Genomic DNA, 27,389 nt, shown 5'->3' with positions numbered 1-27,389 from the left:
TGCTGTTTAATTTCTTCATGTAGACAAGCCTTTCATTATAAATACTTAATGGTCACATTTTTGAATACTAACTTTCTTTAAAAATCAAACCAAACCCTCGAGACAGATTCTCTGTAACAGACATACTCTAATATTACTAGGCAGAGTGGCTGTAGCTGTAAACAAACCTGTGTATTTGGCAAAAACCGTATGTGTCCCCTTGAAGTTGCATGTGATTCTAAGGAGATGTCTTCATTGCAGAGTTAACCTGGGTGATTGGCGCCTGAGTTAACCTAGTCTGGGTTGCACATCTCTGCTGCAAATCTCTGTTTGTGCCAGATGTGTGTTGCTGTGTCCATACTGTGTTGTAGTTACCCATCTGAGATGCTAGGACTTCTGGATGGATATCCCAGGTCTCTTCAGTGTCCTGAATTGGGTTATTCTATGAATTCTTATGAAGTGTATTGTGGGAGAACTTTTGTTGTTGTTTCCGGAGCCTATGTGGAAGTGTTCTTAGCAAACTCATTAAGTAATCCACCCAAGGTTTGGCTGATTGTCTGTTTTCAGGTAAATATGTTCAAATATTAGGTCTTAGCTTACCTCCTCCAGAGGCACACCAGAACCCTGATGTCAGCATCTGGCTAGCTAACAGTTAACATTGCACTGGGAGGATGATTTGTCAGATTGCATCACTGTTCAAGTACTGTAAAAGTTCAGTAGAAATGTAGCAGGACACATGCAGTGTAGGGTTTAAATGCCAAACTGCTGTATATAAACTGGAAGAAGTCTTCCCGTGCAGAAGAGGAGAGTTAGGTAGAGTGAAAGAAAATATGATCTGGGGAAATTGTGGGATGGCATTGAAGGAGTATCAGCACCCATGTTGATTAGCCTGTGTCTCCATTGCAAAGCAGGTGAGTTAACAGCCCAGATTAAAGCACAATCCGGGCTCAAGCCTATACTAACCAGTGGTGCCACCTAGAATAGGTTTAAAGCACCACTGACCCCAGGTCAGAGGTTTTTGTGTGTGATTGGTAGCCAGGTTGAGGGCGACATCTGGGTAAGAGCCCAGGCTAACTCTTCAGTGAAAACATATCCTAAATGAGTATTGCCACAATGATAACTCAGACATAGGTTAAGGGTTTGTTACAGAAGTGGATGGGTAGGGTTCTGTGGCCTGCATTGTGCAGGAGGTTAGACTAGATGATCATAATGGTCCCTTCTGATCTTAAAGTCTGAGTATTGCCGTAGTCTCCACTCTGTCCTCCCTTACTTTTCCAAACACTTTTTTTTGTGTGTCTTACCTCTTACACAAATCAGCATATTTATATGTAATTGTTAGTCATTATGGTTCAACTGTATTGTGTAATGTGATATTTTTTAAAAAAAATCCTATTTTTGAATGCTGCAAATTTATGATAGCTGAAGTCAATTATGTTTCAAGTAGCTTTATGTATAGCAATTTTAGACAGATTAGTATACAATTGTAATTTTTTCACAGTGTGTTTGAGTATCTTTTCTATTCATTTTCTAGGCAAAACCAAAGCTAATTGAGCCAATAGACTACGAAAATGTCATTGTTCAGAAGAAAACACAAATTTTAAATGATGCATTACGTGAGATGCTACTTTTCCCTTATGATGACTTTCAGGTAATTATTTAACTTCAGTTTCAATGAATTTTATTAGTAATGTTACAGACATGAGACACTGGAATAGGTGAATGGAAAACCATTAAGTACAGCTTTGAATTTCTAAAACTAAGAATCTTTCTATCATCTGAGTCCTTGGATATTCATGCTTTTATTTTGCCTGATTCTTCTAGTGCAGACTGGTGAAGTACTGACAAACTCCACCATTCTTTCAGGATATAGGAGGTTCCACTTCCTCAGCACAGCCAGCTTGCTTCCTGCTTGAGAGGCAGCTGGTCAGATAATGGCAGCCCTTATTGCATTTTAAAACTTTTCCTAGATAACTTCAGTTTTTTTGATACACCTGCTGGATTTGGTGCCGTCCATTGGACCCAAAATATCATGACTGGTTTAAAAATCCTAACTTAAATAACACTTTGTGTTCATTATTTGCTGTCTAGTTTTTACTCCTTAGGTACAGTTGGGTCACATTTTCAAGTGCTTTTGCACAACAATGGATATAAACTGTTTAATGAAAGCTGAGATTCTCATCTAATCACAAGGCTCCAGGGGCTCAGGCTTTTAAGAAAAACCACCAAATGTTGTGGCTTTTATGATGTTATGAGGAGAATTGGCAACACTGTATACAATACATGGAGATTCTCTTTTGCAAAAGGAGTAAGTTACCATTGAGCAGAAAAAGGCACTACGGAGACCTGTGTATGAATGTTTTACCTCCATAATTTTTTTCTTTAGATTTCATGAGTTCTGTGTGGAGAGCGTAGTATCCAATAAACATTTTCTAGAAATAAAATCATATACATAACTAGAGAAAAAGAATAGAATCATAGAACCGGAAGGGACCTTGAGAGGTCATCAAGTCCATTCCCCTGCAATCATGTCAGGACTAAGTATTAGCTAGACCATCCCTGATAGATGTTTGTCTAACCTGGTCTTAAAAACCTCCAGTGACGGAGGTTCCATAGCCTCCCTGGGCAATTCCAGTGCTTAATCAACCTGACAGGAAATTTTTCCTAATGTCCAACCTAAACTGCCGTTGCTGCAATTTAGGCCCATTGCTGCTTGTCCTGTCTTCAGAGGTTAAGGATAATAACTTCTTCCCTCTTCTCTGTAACAACCTTTTATGTACTTAAAAACTGTTATCATGTCCCCTCTCAGTCTTCTCTTTTCCAGACTAAACAAACCCAGTTTTTTCAATCTTCCCTCACAGGTCAAGTTTTCTAGCCCTTTAATAATTTTTATTGCTCTTCTTTGGACTTTCTCCAAATTGACCACATCTTTCCTGAAATGTGACAGACAGAATTGGACACAATACTCTAGTTGAGGCCTACTCAGCGTGAAGTAGAGCGACAGAATTACTTCTCATGTCTTGCTTACAACACTCCTGCTCATACATCCCGGAATGATGTTTACTTTTTTGCAACAGTTACGCTGTTGATGGATATTTACCTTGTGATCAGCTATGACATCCAGATCCCTTTCTGCAGTACTCCTTTCTAGGCCGTCATTTCCAATTTTGTATGTGCATGACTGATTTGATCTTTCCTAAGTGGAGTATTTTGTATTTGTCCTTACTGAATTTCATCCTATTTTCTTAGACCATTTCTCCAGTTTGTCCAGATCATTCTGAATTTGAATCCTATTTCCCAAAGCACTTGCAACCCCTCCGAGCTTGATATTGTCTGCAAACTTTAAGTGTATTCTCTATGCCATTATCTAAATCTGATGAAGATATTGAACAGAACCGGACCCAGAACTGATCTCTTCAGAACCTTACTTGCTATGCCCTTCCAGCTTGACAGTGAACCACTGATAACTACTCTTTGGGAATGATTTTCCAACCAGTTATGCATCTACCTGATAGTAGCTCCATCTAGGTTGTGTTTCCCTAGTTTGTTTATGAGAAGATTGTGTGAGACAGGGCACCTCTTCACTGGCAATGTTAAAGCGCTGCTGCGGCAGTGCTTTAACATGGTTTGTGTAGTTGCAGTATAGCGCTCTAAAAAAAACACCTCTGTGAGGGGAATAGCTACCAGCGCTAGGAGTACGGCTACCAGAGCTGGTACACTATCTACACTGGCACTTTACAGCGGTGAAGCTTGCAGTGCTCAGGGGGGTGTTTTTTCACACCCTGAGCGAGAAAGTTGCAGTGCTATACTGTGCCAGGGTAGACAAGCCCACAGTATCAAGCCTTACTAATGTCAAGATATACAGTACCACACTTACCGCTTCCCCCTATCCACAAGGCTTGTTATCCTGCCAAAGAAAGCTATTAGGTTGGTTTGACATATGTTCTTGACAAATCCATGCTGACTGTTACTTATCACCTTATTATCTTCTAAGTATTCGCAAATTGCTTAATTATTTGCTCCATTATCTTTCTGGGTACTCAGCTTAAATTGACTGGTCTGTAATGGTGACTTCCAAAAGTCCTTCACCAATATTGCACTCCTGCAGCCTAAGGTTTTCTGCACTATGGGTATGGCTACACTTACAGTTGTACAGTGCTGGGAGTTACAGCTGTCTTCGTACAGCTGTGTAGGGAAAGCGCTGCAGTGTGGCCACACTGACAGCTACCAGCGCTGCAGTGTGGTCACATTTGCAGCATTTGCAGCGCTGTTGGGAGTGGTGCATTGTGGGCAGGTATCCCAGCGTTCAAGTGGCTGCAATGTGCTTTTCAAAAGACGGGGGTGAAGGGGAACGTGGCGGGGAGAGAGAGAGTGGATTTTTGGACCTGTCAGCTCCCTGCCTTGCAAGTTCTAAGGACGGAACATACGCATCACCAACCTGCAATCAATTTAGAAGTTTCGAGCCCTTCCCCCACCCGTCTCTTATTCCCTAAATGCAAATTATGCACGCCTAAATAGCCTTCAGACCACATAAGCAGCTGCTCAACTCAGACTCCCCCGTCCCCCTCTGCCGTGTGACTTCTCTCTTCAAGCAAACAGCTGTGAACCTTCCAAAGCAATTCCCCTTCCTGCCTCTGCTCGCTCGCTGGAGCAAACAGCAGCTGTGTTTGTTTTTTAGATAAGCAGCTCGGGGGAGCTCGGAGTTCAGCCATTCTTCCCGTTTGTTGTGAGCAGGCATTCTGGGATACCTCCTAATACCCTGGAGGCCAATAACAGCGCTTTTGGTGGCCACACTTGATGAGCAGCACTGCATCACCAGCGCTGCAATCGTTACACCCCAAGCAGACCAGGTGTACAGCCAGCGCTGCAGCCAGGGAGTTGCAGCGCTGGATGTGCCTTGCAGGTGTGGACAGTTACTAAGTTGCAGTGCTGTAAACCCACCACCAGCACTGCAACTCTCCAGTGTAGCCAAGCCCTATGTGTGGATTTATAGTTCTATTCAGAAGAATTTGGGGGGTTTTATAAGAAGTTTTTACAGTGTATGTCCTCACCAGCTGTGGAATACTGTTGTCTCTTCATATGAAACTATTGTATTATATTTAGGGAAAAGAACTGCCAACCAAGTAGCTGAAAATAAACATATTTTCTAGTCAAATTTGGCAATCATTACTATTTATCTGAGAGAGCCAATAAAGTCCTATAATTTTTACTAATTTTTGATATTTTTTCCATTTATTCTGTAACCTATTTAATAGCTTATCTGGAGGTTCACTGACAATTATTGGATCCCTGTGTGTTTTTTTAGTATCTTCTGTCATATGCCCCTTTATTCCCAGGAGCAATACATGAACAAATCCATGCTTCTCCACTGACCATTCTCTATAGATTCCCCATTCTGGGAAGTATATCCCTCTGGTTCAGTGAGTTGCAGGCTATTTTGAAAGCTGTGATTATTGGGGGGCCTCATGCATGTTCAGACATCTGAATGTTTGGTGCAAGATTATGTAAGGGACAGTATCCCAAACACCCTTACTTATACTTCTACTTTTGTGAGTAGTTGGCTTCAAAACCATTGCTCTGTTCATCTGCTGTATGCAGCTGTTCTACCTTTTTTCTGTTTTATTAGCTCTAGTATTCTAGACAATGTCACACAAAATATTAGTTTGTTCAACTATATTTCTTCACAAGACCACAAATGCTAAATCAAGAAAATCCTAAAACAAGATCACTTTTTGGCTGTGAATGATACACTTCTCTCCAAATTCTAAACTGCTGCCATCATGACTCTTAACCACACCATCACACTAATACCATGGGTTAAAGCAGGAATTGTGATTTTTCATTTGCCCTGCACTGATGTGTGCACACTCTCCTACATTAAAAAAAGACCAAAATTAGCAGTTCTTCTTATGTGATAGCTCAAGAAGGACCAAAGAAATTGGGCTTTCTTCATTGCAAGACATATTTTTCTGCTGTTCTAACCATTCAGATTGCTAACTGTGAGGAGGCAAATGTTCAAGTAAATTGTATTCCTGGACTAGGAATCTTCTTTTTGGACTACTTGCCTAAGGAGAAATACAGTGAAGCCAAACCAATTTTAAGAGCATTTCCCCAAGCATTCTTTGAGAGTTGTGGTTAGGTCAATTGGAACAGTTTTGTCACTCTTACACTCTTGATTTCAGATCTCTTGACCATCCTAAGAAATTTAGACCATAGTATCCAATCTGCTGTTTGAGAAACATGACCTCTTCAGTCTTCCTTTTGAGAACAAAGTGACAGTAAGGTCTTAGGGTCTCTCTCTTTCTTTGGATTCCAGGGTCAGGGTGTATCCAGGGTACACTGCAGCTGGGAGCAAACCTCCAAGCCCAGGTAGACAGACTTGAACTAGCTGGGCTTTAGCTAGCGTGCTAAAAGTAGTTGTATGGAAGTTGTGGCACAGGCAGTAGCTTGTAGCAGTAGCCACCCTAACTCGATCTCCTGTGTCTGAACTCAGGTGGTTAGCCCGAGCTGCAGGCAGTGCCACAATATCCAGCCACACTGCTGGTTTTAGTGCTCTAACTTGAGCCAAGATAATGCAAGTCTGTCTATCTGGTCTAAAGGCTGACTCCCAGCTGTGGTGTAGACACTCTCAGGTGTCAGCTACATCAGACCACCATAATGAAGGAAATCTTAGACCACCTTTCTGTCTTCTTATATAGCACCTCTCAGTTAGCATAGTAACTGAGCACTTCTTTGGCTCCCCCGACAATATCCCGTAGTACTTCATGCTAGATCTGGCAGTGCTGTCTGTTAGCGAAAGAGCCTTTTAAACTGAGAAATAGAATAGGGAAGATGGGAACAGAAGAACTGCCACACTGGATCAGACACATGACCCATCTAGATCAGTGGTTCTCAAACTTTTTTTTTTTTTTTTGTGGACCACTTGAAAATTGCTGAGGGTCTCGGTGGACCACTGAATGATCTTTCCAAATGTGTGTGTACCGTTAGCTAACTATTATAAAACGCTTTGAATAAAAGCATTATATAAAAAAAAAGTAATGAACTTTATTTGTTCTACAAATAATAGCACACAACTCATATTTTAGTATCAGTAGTCTTACCTTTCTAATGCGATGGCTGTGCCCTCTCTCCCCCACCACGGCAGCCACAGAGCTGAGGCTGGGAAGGACGTCCGTCTCTCCCTGGCAGCCGCAGCCCTGGCGCTGGGGAAAGTCACCTATTTCTCTGGCTGCCGCAGCCTGTATGTCCCAAATTCCCCCCGCCCCCTCTTCTCATCCCACTGCCCCCTTCCACCTACCCCCAAGGCCACCACCTCACCTGATATGTGAGTCTTCTCCAGAGTCCAGGCACGTAATCAGTGGAGCCACGGTTGCGCAGCTCCACTAATTAGGTGGGTGGCCCTTCATTCTCTTGTGTGCGGCTACCAAGGCACGCGCCTTAGAGGGAACTCTCTGCGGACCACCTGAATGGAGCTCACGGACCACTTTTGGTCCACAGACCACAGTTTGAGAACTTCTGATTTAGACGCCTATCCTGTGTCTGACAGTGGCCAGCATCAGGTTCTTCAAAGGAAGATGCAAGAAATCTCCCTGTCCCTTGTTGGAAATTGGGCTATGCTTGGAAGCATGAGATTTAATCTCTTCCAAAATGTATTATTATTAACTATGATAACTCTGTAAATATTCTTACATGCATAAATGTCCAATCCCTTCTTGAGTCTAGTTAAATTCTTGGCCTCAGCATTTCATACCAGTGAATTCAATAGCTTATGTATTGTGTAAAAGAAAATTAAAATAATTTCCTTCTATCAGTTTTGTATTTACCACATTTCAATGTCATTGAAAGTCCCTTTGCTGTTGTGTTATGAGGCAGGGAGAACACAAGCTCCTGATCTGCTTCTCTGTACCATTTATTATTTTATATATTTTTATCATGTCTTCTCTTCTTTGTCTGCCTTCTAAATTAAACTGTTCTTTTCAGTTTCTTCATTGATTCTCCCCCCAGCCCTTAATCATTTCTCCCCTTCTTTGAATCCTCCTTCTTGAAATGCAGCATCTGGTACCCCACACTGTATTTTAGATGAGGCCACAACATTGATTTAAATAATGGTGGTATATTTTCCATAATCTCCATCCTGTTTCTAATGCATCTTAACATCTTGTTTGTGTTGTTTGGTGGCAGCTACTCAGTGAGCTGTGTGAAAGATGCCTGGGTCCGTTTCCTGAGGCAGTATAGTTAAGATAGTTACTTACAGCTGTAGTATTCAGAAATACCTCTGTAAGCATTTTGTAACAGTCTCTTTATAGATGGAAATTCTGACCCTTGTATTCTGACCATTTCCTCTCATGCATTATTCAGTTTTTTTTTTTATTCAGGTGTTTTTCTTTTACTTAGATTAGACAGATTACAATATGAAAGCTACTGAATTGAAAAGGAAGCCAAGCCCGGCTAATTATAAAGACTTTGGAAGAAAGTTTAGATGTGGTTTTAATAAAGTTGTAGCCCTTGGGCCACTTGAAACAGTGTCTGGACTCTCCTTTTCATTAGTGTATGCCCTTAGCAGTTTGGCATTGTGAAGACTTCAGTATCTTTAAACAAAACAAAACAGTACAGTACAATGTTATGCTACTGGTTTTGTTAGACACAAATTTCACAATTGTATTGTATGCAAGTAGAACTTGTCTCCCCTTTTCCCCCAAATAGACATGCTTACATGGGATGATAGCACAGATCTTTAGAGGTAATGCTGTTAAGTAATTTGAAGCATTGGTTCATAGATACACCTGTTTAATTTAATTGGTAAAAATATTTACAGATGGAAATTGGTCTGTGCTAAGAAATTTACTGTTGTAAAATTGTTTGTTCAGGCTGCTTATCTGCTCCGTTATGTCTAACTGATTCTCTTGGCTATATAGACTTGAAGCTATTTTAGAGATTTGTACAATATTATATTTCTAATAATTTATAAGATCAGTATGAATTTATTTCACTTTAGTATATTCCAGTGTGACCCTCACTATTAGAAGGTTTGCTTAATTGGCTCATTCTTATTTCCATTAGAGTAATTAATAGGATATTTATGTGTCCTATAGCTTTCTAATTCTTGATTTAGCAATTGGAAACATTTAAAGGAATACCAAGTTGTTCACCTCTAGTCACCATTTTGAATTTTCTTCATCTTAGTAGTGTCTGAAAGTATTTCTTACCATATTCCTGTACAATGGTCTGTGTGAAGTGTGTTTAATCTATGTTTAGTGTCCACACCACAACCACTCCTGTTACTCTGTGACAATTGCAGTAAAAAAGCCAAGGTTTTAAGGCAAACAAAGCGGAACTAGTCACCATTGGGGTACCATTGGAAAGTTGACACAGCAGCTTCCCCACCCATTATGGACTAAATGGTTGGCCCTACTCTCTCTTAGTTCCCCTGAGGACTAACTGTCTGAAAGGAGGTGAGCACAAGCCACAACACTCCAGTCCCCACCCATTTTGATGCCAATCAGCAGAACTGGCTGGATACAAAGCAAAGAGCATCCATATGCTTTCCAAAAATGGTGTGTTTATATGTGTTACCTGGGAGCCCCTATGGTGAATTCTGCATGACTCTATCATAAATCCTCCTGGGAACTTTGGCTGCAGTACAGCTCCTCCAGATCATCTTCTGCACATGTGAATGTGCCAAGGGCACAAACTAGTACTATGTAGAAGCATTCAGGATCTGGGATGGTCAGCGTATCATCTTTCATAAACATTAGATTCACTTGGGGGGAAAAAAAAAACCTTTCTGATTTTGGAGTAGAAAATAAAAGGCAGCATTTTATATTTTCTTCCATTGCTTTAACAGCTGAGTAATATTAAAATAGAAGGGATGGAGTATTGCTGAATTTCTTTGTGTAAGCTGACTTTGCTTTTTCTAAAAATAAGGCACTGTGTAAATGTCCAGTTTTGATCAGTTTAGAAGCACAAAGGTAATATAGCTCGTTTCTTCACCATCACCAATACATTTTCTTTTTTTTGGAGTTGGAACACTCTACTCCTGCCTAGATATTTCAAGTAGCAATAGTTCAAAGAAGTTTGGCCACATGAAAGTTGAGTAGATCCCCTGTGTGGCAGCAGGCAGTTGAAGAGGGCAAGGGAAAAATATCCTGACACTCACATTCCCTCAAATAAATGCAGTGCAGTACTGGACGGGTGGAGGAACCCTCTGGTGGAGGCTGACTTCTGACAATAAGATACTTAGCTTGCTGACAAGTTTCAGAGTGGTAGCTGTGTTAGTTTATATCCTCAAAAAGAATGAGGAGTACTTGTGGCACATTAGAGACTAACAAATTTATTTGGGCATAAGCTTTCATGGGCTAAAACCCACTTCATCAGATGCATGCAGTGGAAAATACAGTAGAAAGAGATATATACACACAGAGAACATGAAAAAAATGAGTGTTGCCATACTAACTATAACGAAACATCAATTAAGGTAGGCTATTATCAGCAGGAGAAAAAACCTTTTGTAGTGATAATCAGGGTGGCCCATTTCCAACAGTTGACAAGAAGGTGTGAGTAACAGTACAGGAAAAAAAATTAACATGGGGAAATAGTTTTTACTTTGTGTAATGACCCATCCACTTCCAGTCTTTATTCTAGCCTAATTTAATGGTGTCTAGTTTGCAAATTAATTCCAATTCTGCAGTTTCTCATTGGAGTCTGTTTTTGAAGTTGTTTTGTTGTTGCAATTCTCCATCCTGTCTATTGACCAAAGAGTTATCGGAAAGAGAGCAGAAGAAACCCAGCAGCCGTTAAATCTTTCTATGGGAAAAATGGGAAGCAGGTCAGTGGGGTAGATAGCTTCACTGTCTTCAAATCAGTTGTTCTTAGACCTCCTCCATATTTCCATTTATTCAGCAGTCCTTTGGTGCTTTTGCTCTGCTCCCACTGGCCTTGGGGCAGGAGAGGGATAGGGTACAGAGCATCTTCTCTCCCTCTCTTTTTGTTGCTGATCTCTAAAGTTGCAGCTTTATTCATCTTCAGGCAGGAGATGCTGCTGTTCTTGCTGCATTCTAATATACAGGACTACTGGGCAGGTGGTAACTTCTGCTGTTTTCACCCCTTCCATTTTCTTCATTCTTAACCTCTTGCTTTACTCTGGTTTCTTCCTGTCAAGGTATAAACATGGTCTGTGTTTCTCCAGCCTCAAAAAAAAACAAAAAAAACCCCCCCTTCATTATCACGTGACATACCAAGCCATCTCTTCTCTCTTTGTCACTCTGTCCTTTACTGCCTCGTTTTTTACCATCTTTACATTCCACCATGGCTGGTGTTGTCTGCTCATATGGTTTGTTGTTATCGTTATGTTGTAGGACTGTCAGTAATTAGAAATTAATCATAATCATGCAATTAAAAAAATAGCAATTAGTGGTGCTGTTAAACAATAATAGAATACCATTTATATACATATTTTTGGATGTTTTCCACATTTTAAAATATATTGATTTCAATTACAACACAGAATAGAGTGTACAGTGCTCACTTTATATTTATTTTTATTATAAATATTTTCACTGTAAAAATAAAAAATATTTTTCAGTTCACTTCATACAAGCACTATAGTGCAATCCTTTATCATGAAAGTTGAACTTAGAAAATGTAGAGTTATGTACAAAAAATAACTGCATTCAAAAATAAAACAATGTCAAACTTTAGAGCCTACAAGTCCACTGTCTGTCGGCCAAACTGGACAGTCTCTACGGAAAAGGATAAATGGACACAAATCAGACATTAGGAATGGCAATATACAAAAACCTGTAGGAGAGCACTTCAACCTCCCTGGCCACACTATAGCAGAGCTTAAGGTGGCCATCTTGCAGCAAAAAAACTTCAGGACTAGACTTCAAAGAGAAACTGCTGAGCTTCGGTTCATCTGCAAATTTGACACCATCAGCTCAGGGTTGAACAAAGACTGTGAATGGCTTGCCAGCTACAGAACCAGTTTCTCCTCTCTTGGTTTTCACACCTCAACTGCTAGAACAAGGCCTCGTCCTCCCTGATTGAACTGACCTCGTTATCTCTAGCTTGCTTGCTAGCATATATATACCTGCCCCTGGATATTTCCACTACATGCATCTGAGGAAGTGGGTATTCACCCACGAAAGCTCATGCTCCAAAACGTCTGTTAGTCTATAAGGTGCCACAGGATTCTTTGCTGCTTTTACAGATCCAGACTAACACGGCTACCCCTCTGATACTTTACATTTGCAGGAGATAATGCTGCCTGCTTCATGTTTACAATGTTAGCTGAAAATGATAACAGGCGTTCGTATTGCAGTGTTGTAGCCGATGTTGCAAGATATTTATGTGCCAAGTGCGCTAAATAGTCATATGTCCCTTCATGCTTCAGCCACCATTCCAGATAACATGCATTGCTGCTGATTATGGATTCTGCTTGATAACGATCCAAAGCAGTGCAGACCAACATGTTCATTTTCATCATCTGAGTCAGATGTCACCAACAGAAGTTTGATTTTTTTTTTTGGTGGTTCGGGTTCTGTAGTTTCCACATTGGAGTGTTGCTCCTTTAAGACTTCTGAAAGCATGCTTCATGCCCCATCCCACTCAGATTTTGAAAGGCACTTCAGATTCTTAAATTTTGGATCAAGTACTGTCGCTATCTTTAGAAATCTCACATTGGTACCTTCTTTGCTTTTTGTAAAATCTGCAGTGAAAGTGTTCTTAAAATGAACAACATGCTGGGTCACTATCCGAGACTGCTGTAACATGAAATATATGGCAGAATGCGGATAAAACAGAGCAGGAGACATACAATTCTCCCTCAAGGAGTTCAGTCACAAATTTAATTAACACATTATTTTTTTAATGAGCATCATCAGCATGGAAGTATGTCTCTGGAATGATGGCCAAAGCATGCAGGGCAAACAAATTTTTAGCGTATCTGGCATGTAAATACCTTGCAGTGCTGGCTACAAAAGTGCCATGTGGACGTCTGTTCTCACTTTTAGGTGACATAAATAAGAAATGGGCAGTATTATCTCCCCTAAATGTTAACAAACTTGTTTATCTTAGCGATTGGCTGCACAAGAAGTAGACTGAGTGGACTTGTAGGCTCCGATGTTTTACATTGTTTTGTTTTTGAGTGGAGTCACGTAACATAAAAGAAAAATCTACATTTGTAAGTTGCGCTTTCACAATAGAGATTGCACTATGGTACTTGTATGAAGTGAACTGAAAAATACTGTTTCTTTTATCATTTTTACAGTGCAAATATTTGTAATATAAGTAATATAAAGTGAGCACTGTTTATCAAAAAGTCTAACAGATGATGCGGTAATGATCTGTAAGTTACAGTTAAACTGGAAGGAAGATCGTACTTGAACAATTAGTATGATCAACTGTTTGAACTACTTACCAAGAGAAGTGGTAAATCAGTAATCACTGGACTTTTTGTATTGAGTTTTGGATATCTTTCTAAAAGAGATGCAGTAGTTCAACCACAAGTTATTGTGTTTGATATTCATTTATGCAGTAGGGAAGACTGATTCCCTTTGCAAGAATTATTAGGTGAAATTGTAAGGGCTGTGCCATGCAGGCGGTCAAAATAGATTATCAATTGATCCCTTCTAGCCTTAAGATAAATGCAGGACATTTAAACTTTTCTGTGTCCTGATTATCTTGTGGTGTTCACTGCAGCTTCCTCTTCTTTGGTCTCCCTGGAAACCACATCTCTCTCGTGCAGAAAGTTACAGCTAAAATTCCAATGTCTCTGACTGTATATGGCCTTCCACAATCGATTTTCATAAACCCCTTTCCCACGCCATGACACTTAAACTTGACCTAGTCTTCAGTGCCATAGACAATTCCTTCACTCCTTAATTATCCAGCCTAGTTAGTCTCTTATCACATTACTTTTTTTTTTGTATGTGTAAGCAAGATATCTTAGTGAGTCCAAGCTGCCAAAATGTGAGATTAGTCTTGCTACTTGACATGTGGTGAGTCTTGTCTTTGGCAGGAAGGAAACCACCTTTTGCTAGATTTAATCCGCACTCTAAAGTGGTGTTGAGTCTCTTGCAAAAGACTTATATATCCTATAATAGAGTCTTAGTTATTAAAGATTAGATAAAATTACCTGATTTACCTAATAGTTTTGTTTTATACTGCCCATGTTTCAAATCTTTGATGTACGGACATTTTCCAAGTAGTTTCAAACAGATTACAGCATAACTGCAGACATATAAAAGCACTGGTAACTACTGTATGTGGTTTGGCACTAATTTTCATAGCTTTCCAATCTCTAAATTGTGGATCTCCATGTGTGTAAGATGGGAGTTCAAAAATTATTCCATTTTAAAGTTAGATTTTTGATGAAAAATTGCACCCATTTTTCTCAACCCATTAGTCTGAAAGATATTAATAAAATAAACATCATTCTGCACCATAAACATTAGTTTTAATTGCCATATTTGTGCTACCTGCTGGCTGTGGCTGACATGCTTAAAAGTGATGTCATTTAAAATAAAAAATGTAAGGGGACTCAGTCAGATGGACTACATCTGTATTGCACTCTAATACTGTTTTCTTAAATGTTTTTAAACATTAATTTTTTTCAGCAATATGCAAGCTGGATGGATTTTTAAGTGTTAGATCTCATACTGCAAAAGTACATCACCCTCTGCCCCATAGGATAACTGCCACTAGGAGCCAACTCTTAAATACCAGTTGTATTTATTTAAAGATTTTAAACTGGTATATAATATTTGAGTTCATTGGCGTTTAATAGAAAACGGCATAAATTTTTCAGAGTTCATCTTCTATTTGCGTTTTGTAATGTGATTATATACTTTTAATTTCCTTGATAGTATTTACTGCTTGAAGGCAGTGAATGAATTCTTTGTGTCATCTTCACTGCAGAGGATGTCAGGGAGATGCCCACACCTGAGCCATTCTTTTTAGGTGACAGATCAGAGGAACTGTCCCAGATTGAGGTGTTAGTAGAGGAGGTTTTGGAGCAAATTGATAAATAGAAGAGTAAGAAGTCATTAATACCAGATATTGAGAATATTCTGAAGGAACTCAAAGATATTGCAGAACTACTGATCTATGTAAACTATTGCTTATGTATACTGATATTATATATATTGCACAACTACTGATATATGTAAACTACTGCAATATGTAAACTATTGCTTAAATCAGCCTTGGTACCAAATGACTGGAGGGTAGCTAATGTAATGCCAGTTTTTAAAAGAGGTTCCAGAGACAATCCTGGCAATTTTTAGGCTGGTTAACTGAAGTTCAGTACCAGGCAAATTGGTTGAAACTATAGTAAAGAACAGAATGATCAGATACAGATGAACACAACATGTTGGGGAAGAGTCAACGTGGTTTTTGTAAAGGGAAATCATGCCTCACCAATCTATTAGACTTCCTTGCGGGTGTCGTCAAACATGTGGACAAGGGTGATCGAATGCATATAATATACTTGGACTTACAGAAAGCCTTGGAGAAGGTCTCTCACCAAAGACTCTTCAGCAAAGAGAAGAGACATGGGATAAAAGGGAAGGTCCTCTGATGGATCAGTAACTGTTTAAAAGATGGGAAATAAAGGGTAGGAATAAATGGTCAGTTTTTACAGTGGAAAGAGATGAATAATGGGGTCCTCCTGAGGATCTGTACTGGGACCAGTGTTGTTCAACATAGTCCATTTTTCCAAATCATTTATAACAGCAAGGTGACAAAGTGTTCAGATGGTACAATATTACTCAGGATAGTTGAGTCCAGAAATGACTGTCAAGAATTACAAAAGGATCTTCCGAAACTGGGTGACTGGACAAGAAAATAGAGATGAAATTGAGTGTTGATAAGTGCAAAATGATGCACCATGAGAAATATAATTCTAACTATACCAACAAAATGATGGGATCTAAATTTGCTTTTACTACTCAAGAAAGATCTTGGAGTCGTAGATAGTTCTCTGAAAACATCTCAATGTGCAGTGGCAGTCAAAAAAAAAAACAACCTAGCAATGTTAGGAACCATTAGGAAAGGGATAGATAAGACAGAAAATATCATAATGGCACAGTGTAAATCCATGGTATTCCCACAGTTTGAATACTGCATGTAGTTCTGGTTGCCTGTTGAGGGGTTCAGTGTCTGAGCCCAACTGCGCTACCCCATGATGAGTCTGTGGGGCTGGTGGTAGGGGAACCCAGACCCACCCTGCTCTACTGGGTTCCGACCCAGGGTCCTGTGATTGGCAGTTAGATATGCAGCCTGAGGTGGACACCTGCCAAACCTGCTCACTGGGTCATTTCCTACCACAGCCTCTGCCCCTCCAAAGTTACTGCAGACTCTGCTTATGGACTCACCAAGTGTGGGGATTCTCCTTGGTAGATATCCAGAAGCTCTTCCCCATCAGTTGCCTCCTAGTGTTACCAGTGTCTATGGGTGCCTTTGGCATCTGTCTGCCAAAGTGGGGTCAGCTCCAGGCAAAGTGGAAGCACCTGCAGAGAGGCTGCAGGAGCAACAGCATAGGACTGCTCCCTTGCTCTGTCGGTGATGACTGGCCTAGGCTGCTGCCTTTTGAGCTTTGTGCGCATATCCAGTAGGTGTGGCTTGGTGGGGCCTTCTGAGCCCAGAGTTTCCTGTTTAACCCTTGGTCTCCCAGTGTGGGGCTTATACATCATATCACATCACCTGCTATCTAAAACTATATATTAGAATTGGAAAAAGTACATAAGCAACAAAAACGATAAAGGTATGGAACAGCTTCTGTATGAGGAGAGATTAAAAGACTTGGACTGTTAAGCTTAGAAACAAAATGAGTAAGGGTGGTGGTGGTGTTATAATGGAGGTCTATAAAATCATGAATGGTGTGGAGGTCAAAAAAAAAGTAATGTTTGCCCCTTCACATAACACATGGACCAGGGGTCACCCAATGAAATTAATAAGCAGCAGGTTTAAAATAAACATAAGGAATACTTCATCATACACCACAGTCAACCTGTGGAACTCATTGCCAAGGGATGTCGTGAAGCTGAAAGTATAACTGGCTTAAAAAAAATTAGATAAATTCATGGAGAATATGACCATCAATGGCTTTGATCTAAGATGGTTATACCTCTCGTAGAACTGGAAGGGACCCTGAAAGGTCATTGAGTCCAGCCCCCTGCCTTCACTAGCAGGACCAAGTATTGATTTTGCCCCACATTCCTAAGTGGCCCCCTCAAGGATTGAACTCACAGCTCTAGGTTTAGCAGGCTAGTGGTCAAACCACTGAGCTATCCCTCTCCCCAACTGCATGCTGTGAGTGTCTCTAAGCCTCTGACTACCAGAAGCTGGGATTGGACGCCAGGGAATGGATCACTTGATAATTGCCATGTTCTGTTAATTCCCTCTAAAGCATCTGACATGAGCTACTGTCATAAAACAGGATACTGGGCTAGGTAGACTATTGGTCTGACCCAATGTGACCATTGCTATGTGAGCCCAGTAGTGCCATGTGAATATAAAATACATATATTCTCCCCCCATCCCCGAAATAGAAAGTGTTTTAGGTAGTTTTGTAAAAGCCGCAAAGAGTCCTGTGGCACCTTTTAGACTAACAGACGTATTGGTAGGTGCCACAGGACTCTCTGTTGCTTTTACAGATCCAGACTAACACAGCTACCCCTCTGATACTTAGGTAGTTTTATAAACCATTCTTTTTTTTCTTTTTTTTTGGTAAAGGCCAAATTTTGACTGTAATAGTTGTTGCCTCAGTCCATCTGTACCATTAACACAGTAGATTTAACCTCTCAGAAATTATTCAAAATATATCTGATAATCTATATTCTTCAGGAACTGTGGTCCTGATCCAAAGTCCATAGAAGTAAATGGGACAGTTTCAATGAGCTTTCCATTTGGCTTATAATTATTCTCAGTTTCTTTTAAAACTAAAATAAACAAATCCAGTAAAACCACAAACAGAAAAAGAAATGCGGTCCATGTTCTGGGAAGCAAATGATATTGACATTAAACAATTACTGTATCAATCAGTTCCTATCCACACTTATTTAGTTACTTAATGTTAATGGATAAAAAATCAAATACTGCTTTTCATTATAGGTTTTAAAACAGTTCTCTGTGCCATATTATTCCTCTACAGAGTCTTTTGCTCTCTTTTGGTAAGCGGTACTGTGGTTGGTTGGATTCAACTTCAGAATTCAAATCAAGATTTGAGACCAGAGGTCAGCTTGAGATGCTGTGTGGAGATACATGCTGCTTTTTTGTTCTCCAAAATCTAAGCTTTCATTTAACTGAACCCCCCCCACCCCTATAAAACGCTGTCTTGTTGTTACGGTTACTGAGAGATCCTCAAAAAAAAGTTGTGTAAATGTGTATCTGCATTTGCAGAACCCCACAAAATGACTGAGGCATTAAGTGCCTCATTCATCTTAATGGGTTCTAAGTCAGATTCCCAGAGACAATACTTTAAATATCAACATTATTAACAGTTTCACTGCTTCAGCACATTTTAAGTATGTTGGTATAAAGGTGCTTTATTGTTCAGGGAATTTTATCTTTTGTGCTTCAACTCATTTTGTCAATATAATTTAGAGTGACGGGGACTGGATTTCACTACATCTTACTTGTCTTTTATTTGATTGAAGTTCTCAGACTATTTTTTGTCATCAACAGACAACGTTATTGAAACGTCAGGGTCGATATATATGCTCTACTGTTCCTGAAAATGCAGAAAAGGAAGCTCAAAGCTTGTTTGTAACTGAGGTAACATTTATTTGTGTGTGTGTGTGTGTGTGGCGTGCACGTCTAACTAAATAGTTTAGTTGTCTGCTTGCTTCTGTAGATTAAATTTCAATAGAGCTGAAAAAATTTACCACTTATTGGCATCTAGTTGTTAAAAAAGACAGGAGGAGTCCACAGATGGGTTGAAAGGCAGAAACGCAGTGATTCCTCTCTTAGCTGCTGGAAATGAGGGGTGATATCCTAGCATCTTACATGGAAACAATCTTTCATATCAAGTCTGGCTAATAGGAGTTTGAAACTTTTTACTCTGTCTCCTCTCTTGGCTCTTTTGGGTTGTTGGGGGCTTTTACCTTCCTCCCTTCTCTGTCACCGCTGTGTAGCTCCTCACAGTTTTCCCATCCACAGCAAAGTGAAAATTGCAGGATTCTGGTCAGTGTTGCTGCTTCAGAATAACATTGGGATGGGAACTATGGAGCTGACCAGAGTCTGGTTAATTTTACTTTGTTGCTGATGACTTTCACCTGTTGACCAGAAGGAACTTTATTCGCCACTGGCGAGACCAGTTTTCAAGTATTTATATCGCAGTAAAATTGGCGGTAATTGTACTGTTTTAGGAACAAGTTCAGGGCACAGACAAGCCCTCACAAACCTTTGTGCTTTGTCTCCAAGGTCTGAATATTTTGGGTCTGTGTCAGCTATTTATAACTTCTGTGCTTTACAAATGAGACTTACGTATGGAGTATGTCACTGTAGTGTATATTTGATGGTGGGGGCTGGTGTGCATGAGTTAAATCATGAATTTAAATGAAATATCTAATTTATACACACTTTAAAAATTAAATGTTGACTTTGTACTTTACAAAGTATGTATACAAATGCATTGGAAATATGATGGAGTATATTTGTGTGTGTGTTCATAGGATGTCTAAAAACGTCAAGTATTGTATAATAATGTCTCTTGCAAGATACTTCAATGTTTTTTATGCTACTTCTGCTAAAGCCAAGATAAATTTGTTAGTTACAGCAACATGGGCGGAGTAAAATGATACTTCCTGTAATCTAGTCCAGAACAGAATGACATAATTGCTTTTCAACAGCTGCAAGCATGCAGTTTAGATTCAAAACATTCTTGTAGTTGGGCTAAAAATATAAAATTGAATACTTACAGTCATAACTTTAGATTTTAGTTCTTCCAGCATAGAAAGTACTAAGTTGATCCTGCTATTTTGTTAGTACATCTATATTTTTAGGCTAAATATACTCAGACATTTTATCATATTGTTTCCACATACATTTAGCTTCTTTGCTTCTCAGGAACTAGGAGGTGATGTTTTTATTTCAAATGTATAGTCTATCATTTTCTGAATTTATAAATTCCTTATGCTTTTAGCATTTGTTTCCAACAACCAGTTCATTTGACATAAACACACTTATTCAGTTTCTGAATCTGAACATTCACCATGCTGGTAAGATGTTTAACAAAAGAAACAAAATGTGACATTCACAGAATAAACATTTATAATGCATTTGAACTTGCAGTGCTTTCCAGGTGACTATAATAGTTCACAAACAACTGTAATATGAGAGAGCCGTTAAATGTATTTAGGGAGTGCTTTCAGCTAAACTTACTTAATTTGATGTATTGTGACATTTGTTTCTGTTGAAATAGTGCATCAAAACCTACAACTCAGACTGGCATGTTGTTAATTATAAATATGAAGACTATTCAGGAGAGTTTCGACAGCTTCCAAAGTGAGTAAATTATCTGATACTATTAGATTTTGAAGATGCAAAAGAAGATTATATATATATATATTTTTATGACATATTGGGTCATAAAAAAGTCATTTCATGTAATATAGAACCTCAAATCTAGCCTACCAGTGTTAATACTCTGTATTGTACCCTGAGGCTTTCAGAGTGGAATTCATATTGGTTAATTTTTCTTAGCCTTTTGAAGATATAAAAGCTGTTGAATTGATATCTGAAAAACTATCATAATAAAGCTGCCTTGGTAATTATGGGATAACCAGAAGAAGAACTTGGATTATTGATAATGTAAAACTAAAACTGATAATTAAAATATGGTAAGAGTTGTTTTATGTTGCTATGCCAATATACAGTCTTTTCAGCATTGATGGCAGCTTCAGCAACTTTCCACAAGTTTGGCACAGAACCTTTACATACACACACACAGGATTTTAATAGAGAGAATGAATGCAACTATTTTATATTTATAGAGCAGTGTAAGAATACACAGCACTTAAAAAAACAGACAAAAGATGGTTGAAGTCTGCGTGGAAAGGAGTATTAATGAAAGACAGGCATTGCTTTTCTGACACTAGGATTTGTCTTTTTCCATCTTTGTGGCGGGCACACACATTTTATAAGATGTAGGTTTAAAGTAAAAAGATCAATTCCTTTTCATGAAATTGCCTGTGGAGAGCCTCACAGATATTGCATGCCTCACAGGTACTGAACCATTTAAAAGGAGGTAACTGATTAGGCTATGTGCCTATGTCAGCTACTGGACCTAAATTCTGAAGCAAGTATCTCCTTTTCTGAAGTCACCCGGTGCTGAATTATTAGAGAAACATGTCACTTCAAATAGATAAAAATGCAGGTTTTTTATTGAATTAACTATGAAAATGAATAATACAACTTGTACAATATTTCTTTTGTTATATACTTTTTTTGTTGACCCAGTATTTTCAGCATGCCACAGAATTTTTTTTATTGACAACACCGCAACTAAGCTGTAGAAGTTGTCAGAGGGAAGCTTTTGACAAATGGAAAGATATAGGAAGTGATTCAGGTTTTTGTCACCCAAGGGTTACTGTTGGCACTGGTGAAAGGATCTTCCTTCCTTTCATATTTTGGGCACAGGTGGATATGGCTTTAAAGTTTTATTTTTGTATTTTGTCTGGATTGAATTACTAGTTCTTCTACCTCTGCAACCCTTGATATCAACCAACTGCCACCTTTTCCCTTTCCCAACTCTGTCCCACTATCTATTGCTGCAGATGAAAACAGTGCAAAAGCATGTGAGCTGAATATTACCTCTAAAATTATCAGTGAAATTGCTGAATATTTTCACAGTTAAAATTTTGCTCTTAGACCTTAGAGTTAACATACTGAGGTGAATAAAGAGATGCATCTGAGGAAGTGGGTATTCACCCACGAAAGCTCATGCTCCAAAACGTCTGTTAGTCTATAAGGTGCCACAGGATTCTTTGCTGCTTTTACAGTTCCCTAGCAGATGCTTTTCAATTTGTTGGCAAGAAGGGTCTACTAGGTGTTTCGCTAAGTACTAAATTGGCTCAAATTTTGAATGTTTTCTTTGGAAATGCAAGGGTTAACTTTAAAAAAATTTTTTTTTTAAGGACAAAAAAACTTCAGTTCAGAATTGAGCTAGAATTTGTGTCCTTTTTTAATGTAGGAAATTTAAAAATTAAGGCCTCTGAACAAATGATGTTGTATCTGAATTATCCTTCTCCTCCTCAGCTCTAGGTCCCTTTTGTATTGCAAATTCACTTTATTCATCATGGGTTTTTTTTACTTGTATGGCTTCTGTCATAAACAGATAGCTAAGGGTTAATGTCTCTTTCACCTGGAGCACCTGACCAGAGGACCAATCAGGAAACCGGATTTTTTCAACTTTGGGTGGAGGGAATTGTGTGTCTGGGGTCTTTGTTTTTCTGGCTGCCTGCTTTCTCTGAGCTTTGGAGAAGTAGTTCTGTTTTCTAATCTTCTGTTTCTAAGTGTAAGGACAAAGAGATCAGATAGTAAGTTATATGGTTTCTTTTTTTTTGGTATTTGCATGAATATAAGTGCTGGAGTGCTTTGATTTGTATTCTTTTTGAATAAGGCTATTTATTCAATATTCTTTTAAGCAATCGACCCTGTGTTGTGTCACCTTAATACAGAGAGAACATTTGTATGTATTTTTCTTTCTTTTTTTATAAAGCTTTCTTTTAAGACCTGTTGGAGTTTTTCTTTACTTCAGGGAAATTGAGTCTGTACTCACCAGGGAATTGGTGGGAGGAAGAAATCAGGGGAAATCTGTGTGCGTTGGATTTGCTAGCCTGATCTTGCATTCCCTCTGGGGGAATAGGAAAGTACTTTTTGTTCCAGGACTGGGAACAGAGAGCGGGAGTCACTCTGTTTGGATTCACAGAGCTTGTGTCTGTGTATCTCTCCAGGAGCACCTGGAGGGGGGAAGGGAAAAAGGATTATTTCCCTTTGTTGTGAGACTCAAGGGATTTGGGTCTTGGGGTCCCCAGGGAAGGTTTTTCAGGGGGACCAGAGTGCCCCAAAACACTCTAATTTTTTGGGTGGTGGCAGCAAGTACCAGGTCCAAGCTGGTAACTAAGCTTGGAGGTTTTCATGCTAACCCCCATATTTTGGACGCTAAGGTCCAAATCTGGGACTAAGGTTATGATAGCTTCAACCACTACTTCATGTACCTAGGTAGCTTTTCTGTTGCCTTTTTTAGTTCTCTTCCCATAACTTTTCCTTCTAGCATTGTCTTTTTTCAGATGTTGCCAAATACTTGATGCGCCCAGAAGCCAGTCTGCCTAAATCCCTGAGTCTGTTTAAACTCAGTCATTATAACTGAAGTTCATTCTTTGTGTCTTGTCTCTCCTCTGGGATTGCTTTAAACCAGTTTATGCAAACCACCCTGAGGACTGGTACTTCCCTAGTGCTGTTCACAATCTTGGCAACGGCAGTAATCACCCCCCACTGATTTTAATTCCTGGAGGAACTGTGGTAATCCTCCCCTTATTGAGCCGTATACAGTCCCTAGTCCACAATGGCACATAAAACATTCATAAACTTAATACAGTATGGTCCCTAAAAGTACTGCATGCACATCTGTCACAATATGCTCCTCCCCACCTGCAGTCCTGACCCTAACAAATGAATAAATATACTCTACCCTCACCTACTAAAGACTAACTGCCCCCAACGTTGCAACACAACATAGTGGAACTTATGGAAACTCAAATGTGTTTCTTGCTTGACCCAAAATAAAAACCCAATGATTAATCAGTATAACATACGTTCAGAAATTAAATGCAAATACAGTATCTCAAAGTTAAGGACTGACTGTTTGTCCTAAATCCTGTTCCCAGCACAGAGGGGAATAGAAGGGAAAATTATGGTGCAGCAGGAGGAGAACATTTACTCAGTCTAAGGCAGCTCTCCTCTGGCCTGTAAGAAGTCTGTGCAGAGGGCAGAAGATGCAACTGTGGAAAATGGCTTAGGTGAATTCTTTTCCACCAAGGAGCACGTGTTACTGCCTATTAATAGTGATTTTATATTTTCCTTTCAGAATAATTATAAAAGATTAGATAATGATCATGTAAGTGATCACAAAATATCTGACTATTAAGAATTTTTCTTTCTTCTTTAGCAAAGGGACCAAATCGGAGAAACTTCCAGTTCATGTATATGAAGTTGATGAAGAAGCAGATAAAGATGAGGTGAGCAGATGATAATCTATTTCTTCTTCGAGTGCTTGCTCATATCGATTCCAATTAGGTGTGCACACGCCGCGTGCACGCTCGTCAAAAGATTTTTACCCTAGCAACACTCGGTGGGTCAGCTGGCCGCCCCCTGGAGTGGCGCCGCTGGATATATGTCCCTGCCGACCCAACGGCCCTTCAGTTCCTTCTTACCGCCCGTGTCGGTCATTGGAACAGTGGAGCGCGGCTTAGCTGATCTCCACCTCCCTAGCTACTCCTAGTTCTTTTATTAATTCTCGTGTATATAGTTGTAAATTCTATATTTATAGTTAGTTAGTTTTATTCATTCTTTGTTATAGTTAGTGTATATAGTTGACAGGGGTTCGGGGATTAGCCCCTTCCCCGCACCCAGTACCAGGCCCCATGCCTGGTTCACCGGGCTTCAAACCGTGCTCGACCTGCCTCAGGCCGATGCCAACAGGAGATCCCCACGACTCTTGCCTTAAGTGCCTTGGGGAATCCCTCCTCTCGGATAAGTTCCGGATCTGTAAGGCCTTTAAGCCCAGGACGAAGAAGGAGCGGGACTTTGTCTGAAACAGCTCCTGATGGAGGCATCTCTTACTCCTCTGCCCTCGGCACCAAGCGCTGGACAGTCCGTATCAAGCAGAAGCGTCTCCTCGGCACCGGATCAAACCGGTACCGCTAAGGCCCTTCGGCATCGACCGTCACTGTCATCTGCTCGGCACCGTTCCCTCTCTCTGCGGGTTAAGAAGCATGAGACTCCTGCGGCTTCCGTGCCACCTGCACCGCAGTAGGACCACCCGCCTAAGTCGGACCGCCCGGCACTGACACCTGCCGCAGCACCGACAGTTTTGGCAATGTCAATTCCATCCCGCAAGGGCCGTCGAGTCCGGTGCCTGACAGCTCCCCGGCGCACGCCGTGGTTGAGCTCACAATTCCCTCCACGCTAGAGATCTTTCCTACGGCGAGGGAGGTGATTGCCCTGACCGAGTCTGTGCTGCCTCAACCCCCGGCACCGCCGGTGAGGGTCATTCAATCGATAGGCAAGCCTGCCCTGCTGAGGCCACCCTCTATCGGCACCGTCAAGAGGCACCAATCACGATCATGGTCCCACCGGTGCCCTCGGTCCCGTCGCCGATCCCGACGCCTCTCGCAATCGCAGCACCGCTCTCCATCTCGGTACTGGTCGCACTCACGGCACTGCCAAGCATCCTGTTTGCTGGCCTGCTACTCTTGGCACCGATCCAGCTCCCGCTACCATTCCCGGCACCGCGCCTCTCGCAGCCGCTCTAGACGTCAAGCCTCCAGATCCCAGTCGACCTCCCGGCACTGCTCCGGTCGCAGGTCCCGGTCTCATTCCTGGTACCGGTGTGGTAACCGGTACCGCTCTCTGATGCCACAGGGAAAGGTCGTTTAGAGATCGTGACCCTTCCCAGGGGTTTTCAGCGCCTCCTTGGCCATCTCGTTACACATCTGTGTCTTTTCACGTGGACAGTGCTTCCTATGCACAGGACCGTGACTCAGATGTGCATGGCCATGTCTTTCAAGAGACCAAGACCCAGGAACAGGGACCCCATCAGTGGTCATTCTGGACACCTTGGGCATACCATCAAGCCCAAGGTGTGCCTCCAATGCCATCCCGCTCCGCACCATCGGAACACCGGGTACCAGTTGCCCTCCTCCCACAGGTACAGAGGAGGCTCGCATTCAGCCAACAGTGTCTCAAGTTCCACCCAAGACTGATGTTGCTCAAGAACAGGAGCCCACGCAGGACCCTCTTGTCCCTGGCCTTTCCTCTTCCTCCTCTCCAGATGAAGTGGTAGGCAGGGACATCCTCCTTGGGCCCTCCTCCAATTGACCTGTGGGCACATAAGGACCTCCTGAGGCAGGTGGCCCTGAATATGAATCTTCAGGTGCAGGAGGTCCAGGAGATAAAGGACCCAGTGGTGGATAACCTGTCAGCTGACACCCCCACAAGAGTGGCCTTGCCGTTTATCTGCACAATACAAGCAAACGCCGATACCATCTGGCAATCTCCAGCATCTATTACGCCCACGGCCAGAGGAGTTGAGCGGAAGTGCATGGTACCCTCTAAGGGGTATGAGTACCTGTACGTGCACCCTCCTCCCTGCTTCCTTGTCGTGCAATCAGTCAATGAAAGGGAACGCCATGGCCAGGAAGCTCCTGCTCCAAAATCAAAGCAGGCTAGGTGTATGGACTTATTGGGCCACAAGGTATACTCTACTGAGGGCCTCCAACTCAGGGTGGCAAACCAGCAAGCCCTGCTCCGCCAGTACAATTATAACACCTGGACGGCAGTGGAGAAATTCAAGGAGTTCATTCCCCAAGACTCCCACCCAGAGTTTGCTGCCCTTTTGGAGGAACGGAAGAAGGTGGCGAGAACTTGTCTCCATGCCTCCCTGGACGCAGCTGACTCTGCAGCCAGGACCCTGGTGTCAGGTGTCACCATGAGGCGGATATCATGACTTCAGCTCTCAGGCCTTCCACCTGAGTTACAAATCACCGTACAGGACCTGCCCTTTGATGGTCAAGATCTATTCTCTGAAAAGACTGACCCCAGGCTGCAGAGCGTTAAGGACAACAGGGTCATCATGCGCTCCCTCGGGATGCACATCCCGGTGACTCAGCGCAGGTTCTTCCGTCCCCAGCGTCACCACCCTTATCCCCTGCCTAGACCGAGACAGGACTTCGGCAGAGGACTCGGCCGAGGCAATCGTAGATGGCGGTCTGGACCCCAAGGGGGCCAGAATCAAGGTCCCTCCAAACCACCTACGGGGCCAAAGCCAAACTTTTGAAGGTGCGCCCGAGGACGGCGTACCAGTTCCTTTCCAGGACCCTTTACCTCTCTTTTCCAACTGCCTCTCCTTTTTCGTCCCTGCGTGGTTCCAGCTAACTTCAGATCGTTGGGTCCTTCGCATGGTGGAACTTGGGTACCACCTCCAGTTTATTTCGCTCCCTCTCTTCCACCCCTCACCCTCGTCCCTCTTCAGGGACCCTTCTCACGAGCAATTCCTCTTACAAGAGGTGCGCATGCTTCTTACCATGGGAGCCAAGAGGAAGTACCAGAAGACGAAAGGGGGAGGGGGTTCTACTCCCGCTATTTCCTAATCCCCAAGGCAAAGGGAGGTCTCAGACCTATCCTAGACCTGC

General features: G+C 41.3%; 1 protein-coding gene across 23 annotated transcripts in view; it reads left to right on the top strand.

Annotated features, from left to right (window-relative positions):
- DOCK9 (dedicator of cytokinesis 9) overlaps positions 1-27,389 on the top strand; it is a 326,125-nt gene that overhangs the window by 101,408 nt on the left and 197,328 nt on the right. For all 23 annotated transcript variants that reach the window (XM_030567760.1, XM_030567843.1, XM_030567769.1 and 20 more), the window contains exons 2-5: positions 1,511-1,627; positions 18,661-18,750; positions 20,399-20,481; positions 24,146-24,215. In XM_030567760.1, the coding sequence (XP_030423620.1) occupies positions 1,511-1,627; positions 18,661-18,750; positions 20,399-20,481; positions 24,146-24,215 (360 nt within the window). The remainder of the gene's footprint in view (positions 1-1,510; positions 1,628-18,660; positions 18,751-20,398; positions 20,482-24,145; positions 24,216-27,389) is intronic.

This window comes from Gopherus evgoodei, chromosome 1 (assembly GCF_007399415.2).
Source record: "Gopherus evgoodei ecotype Sinaloan lineage chromosome 1, rGopEvg1_v1.p, whole genome shotgun sequence".
NCBI lineage: Eukaryota > Metazoa > Chordata > Testudines > Testudinidae > Gopherus > Gopherus evgoodei.
Note: the sequence above shows the minus strand (reverse complement) of the source record. Positions and strands in the feature narration are given on the sequence as shown.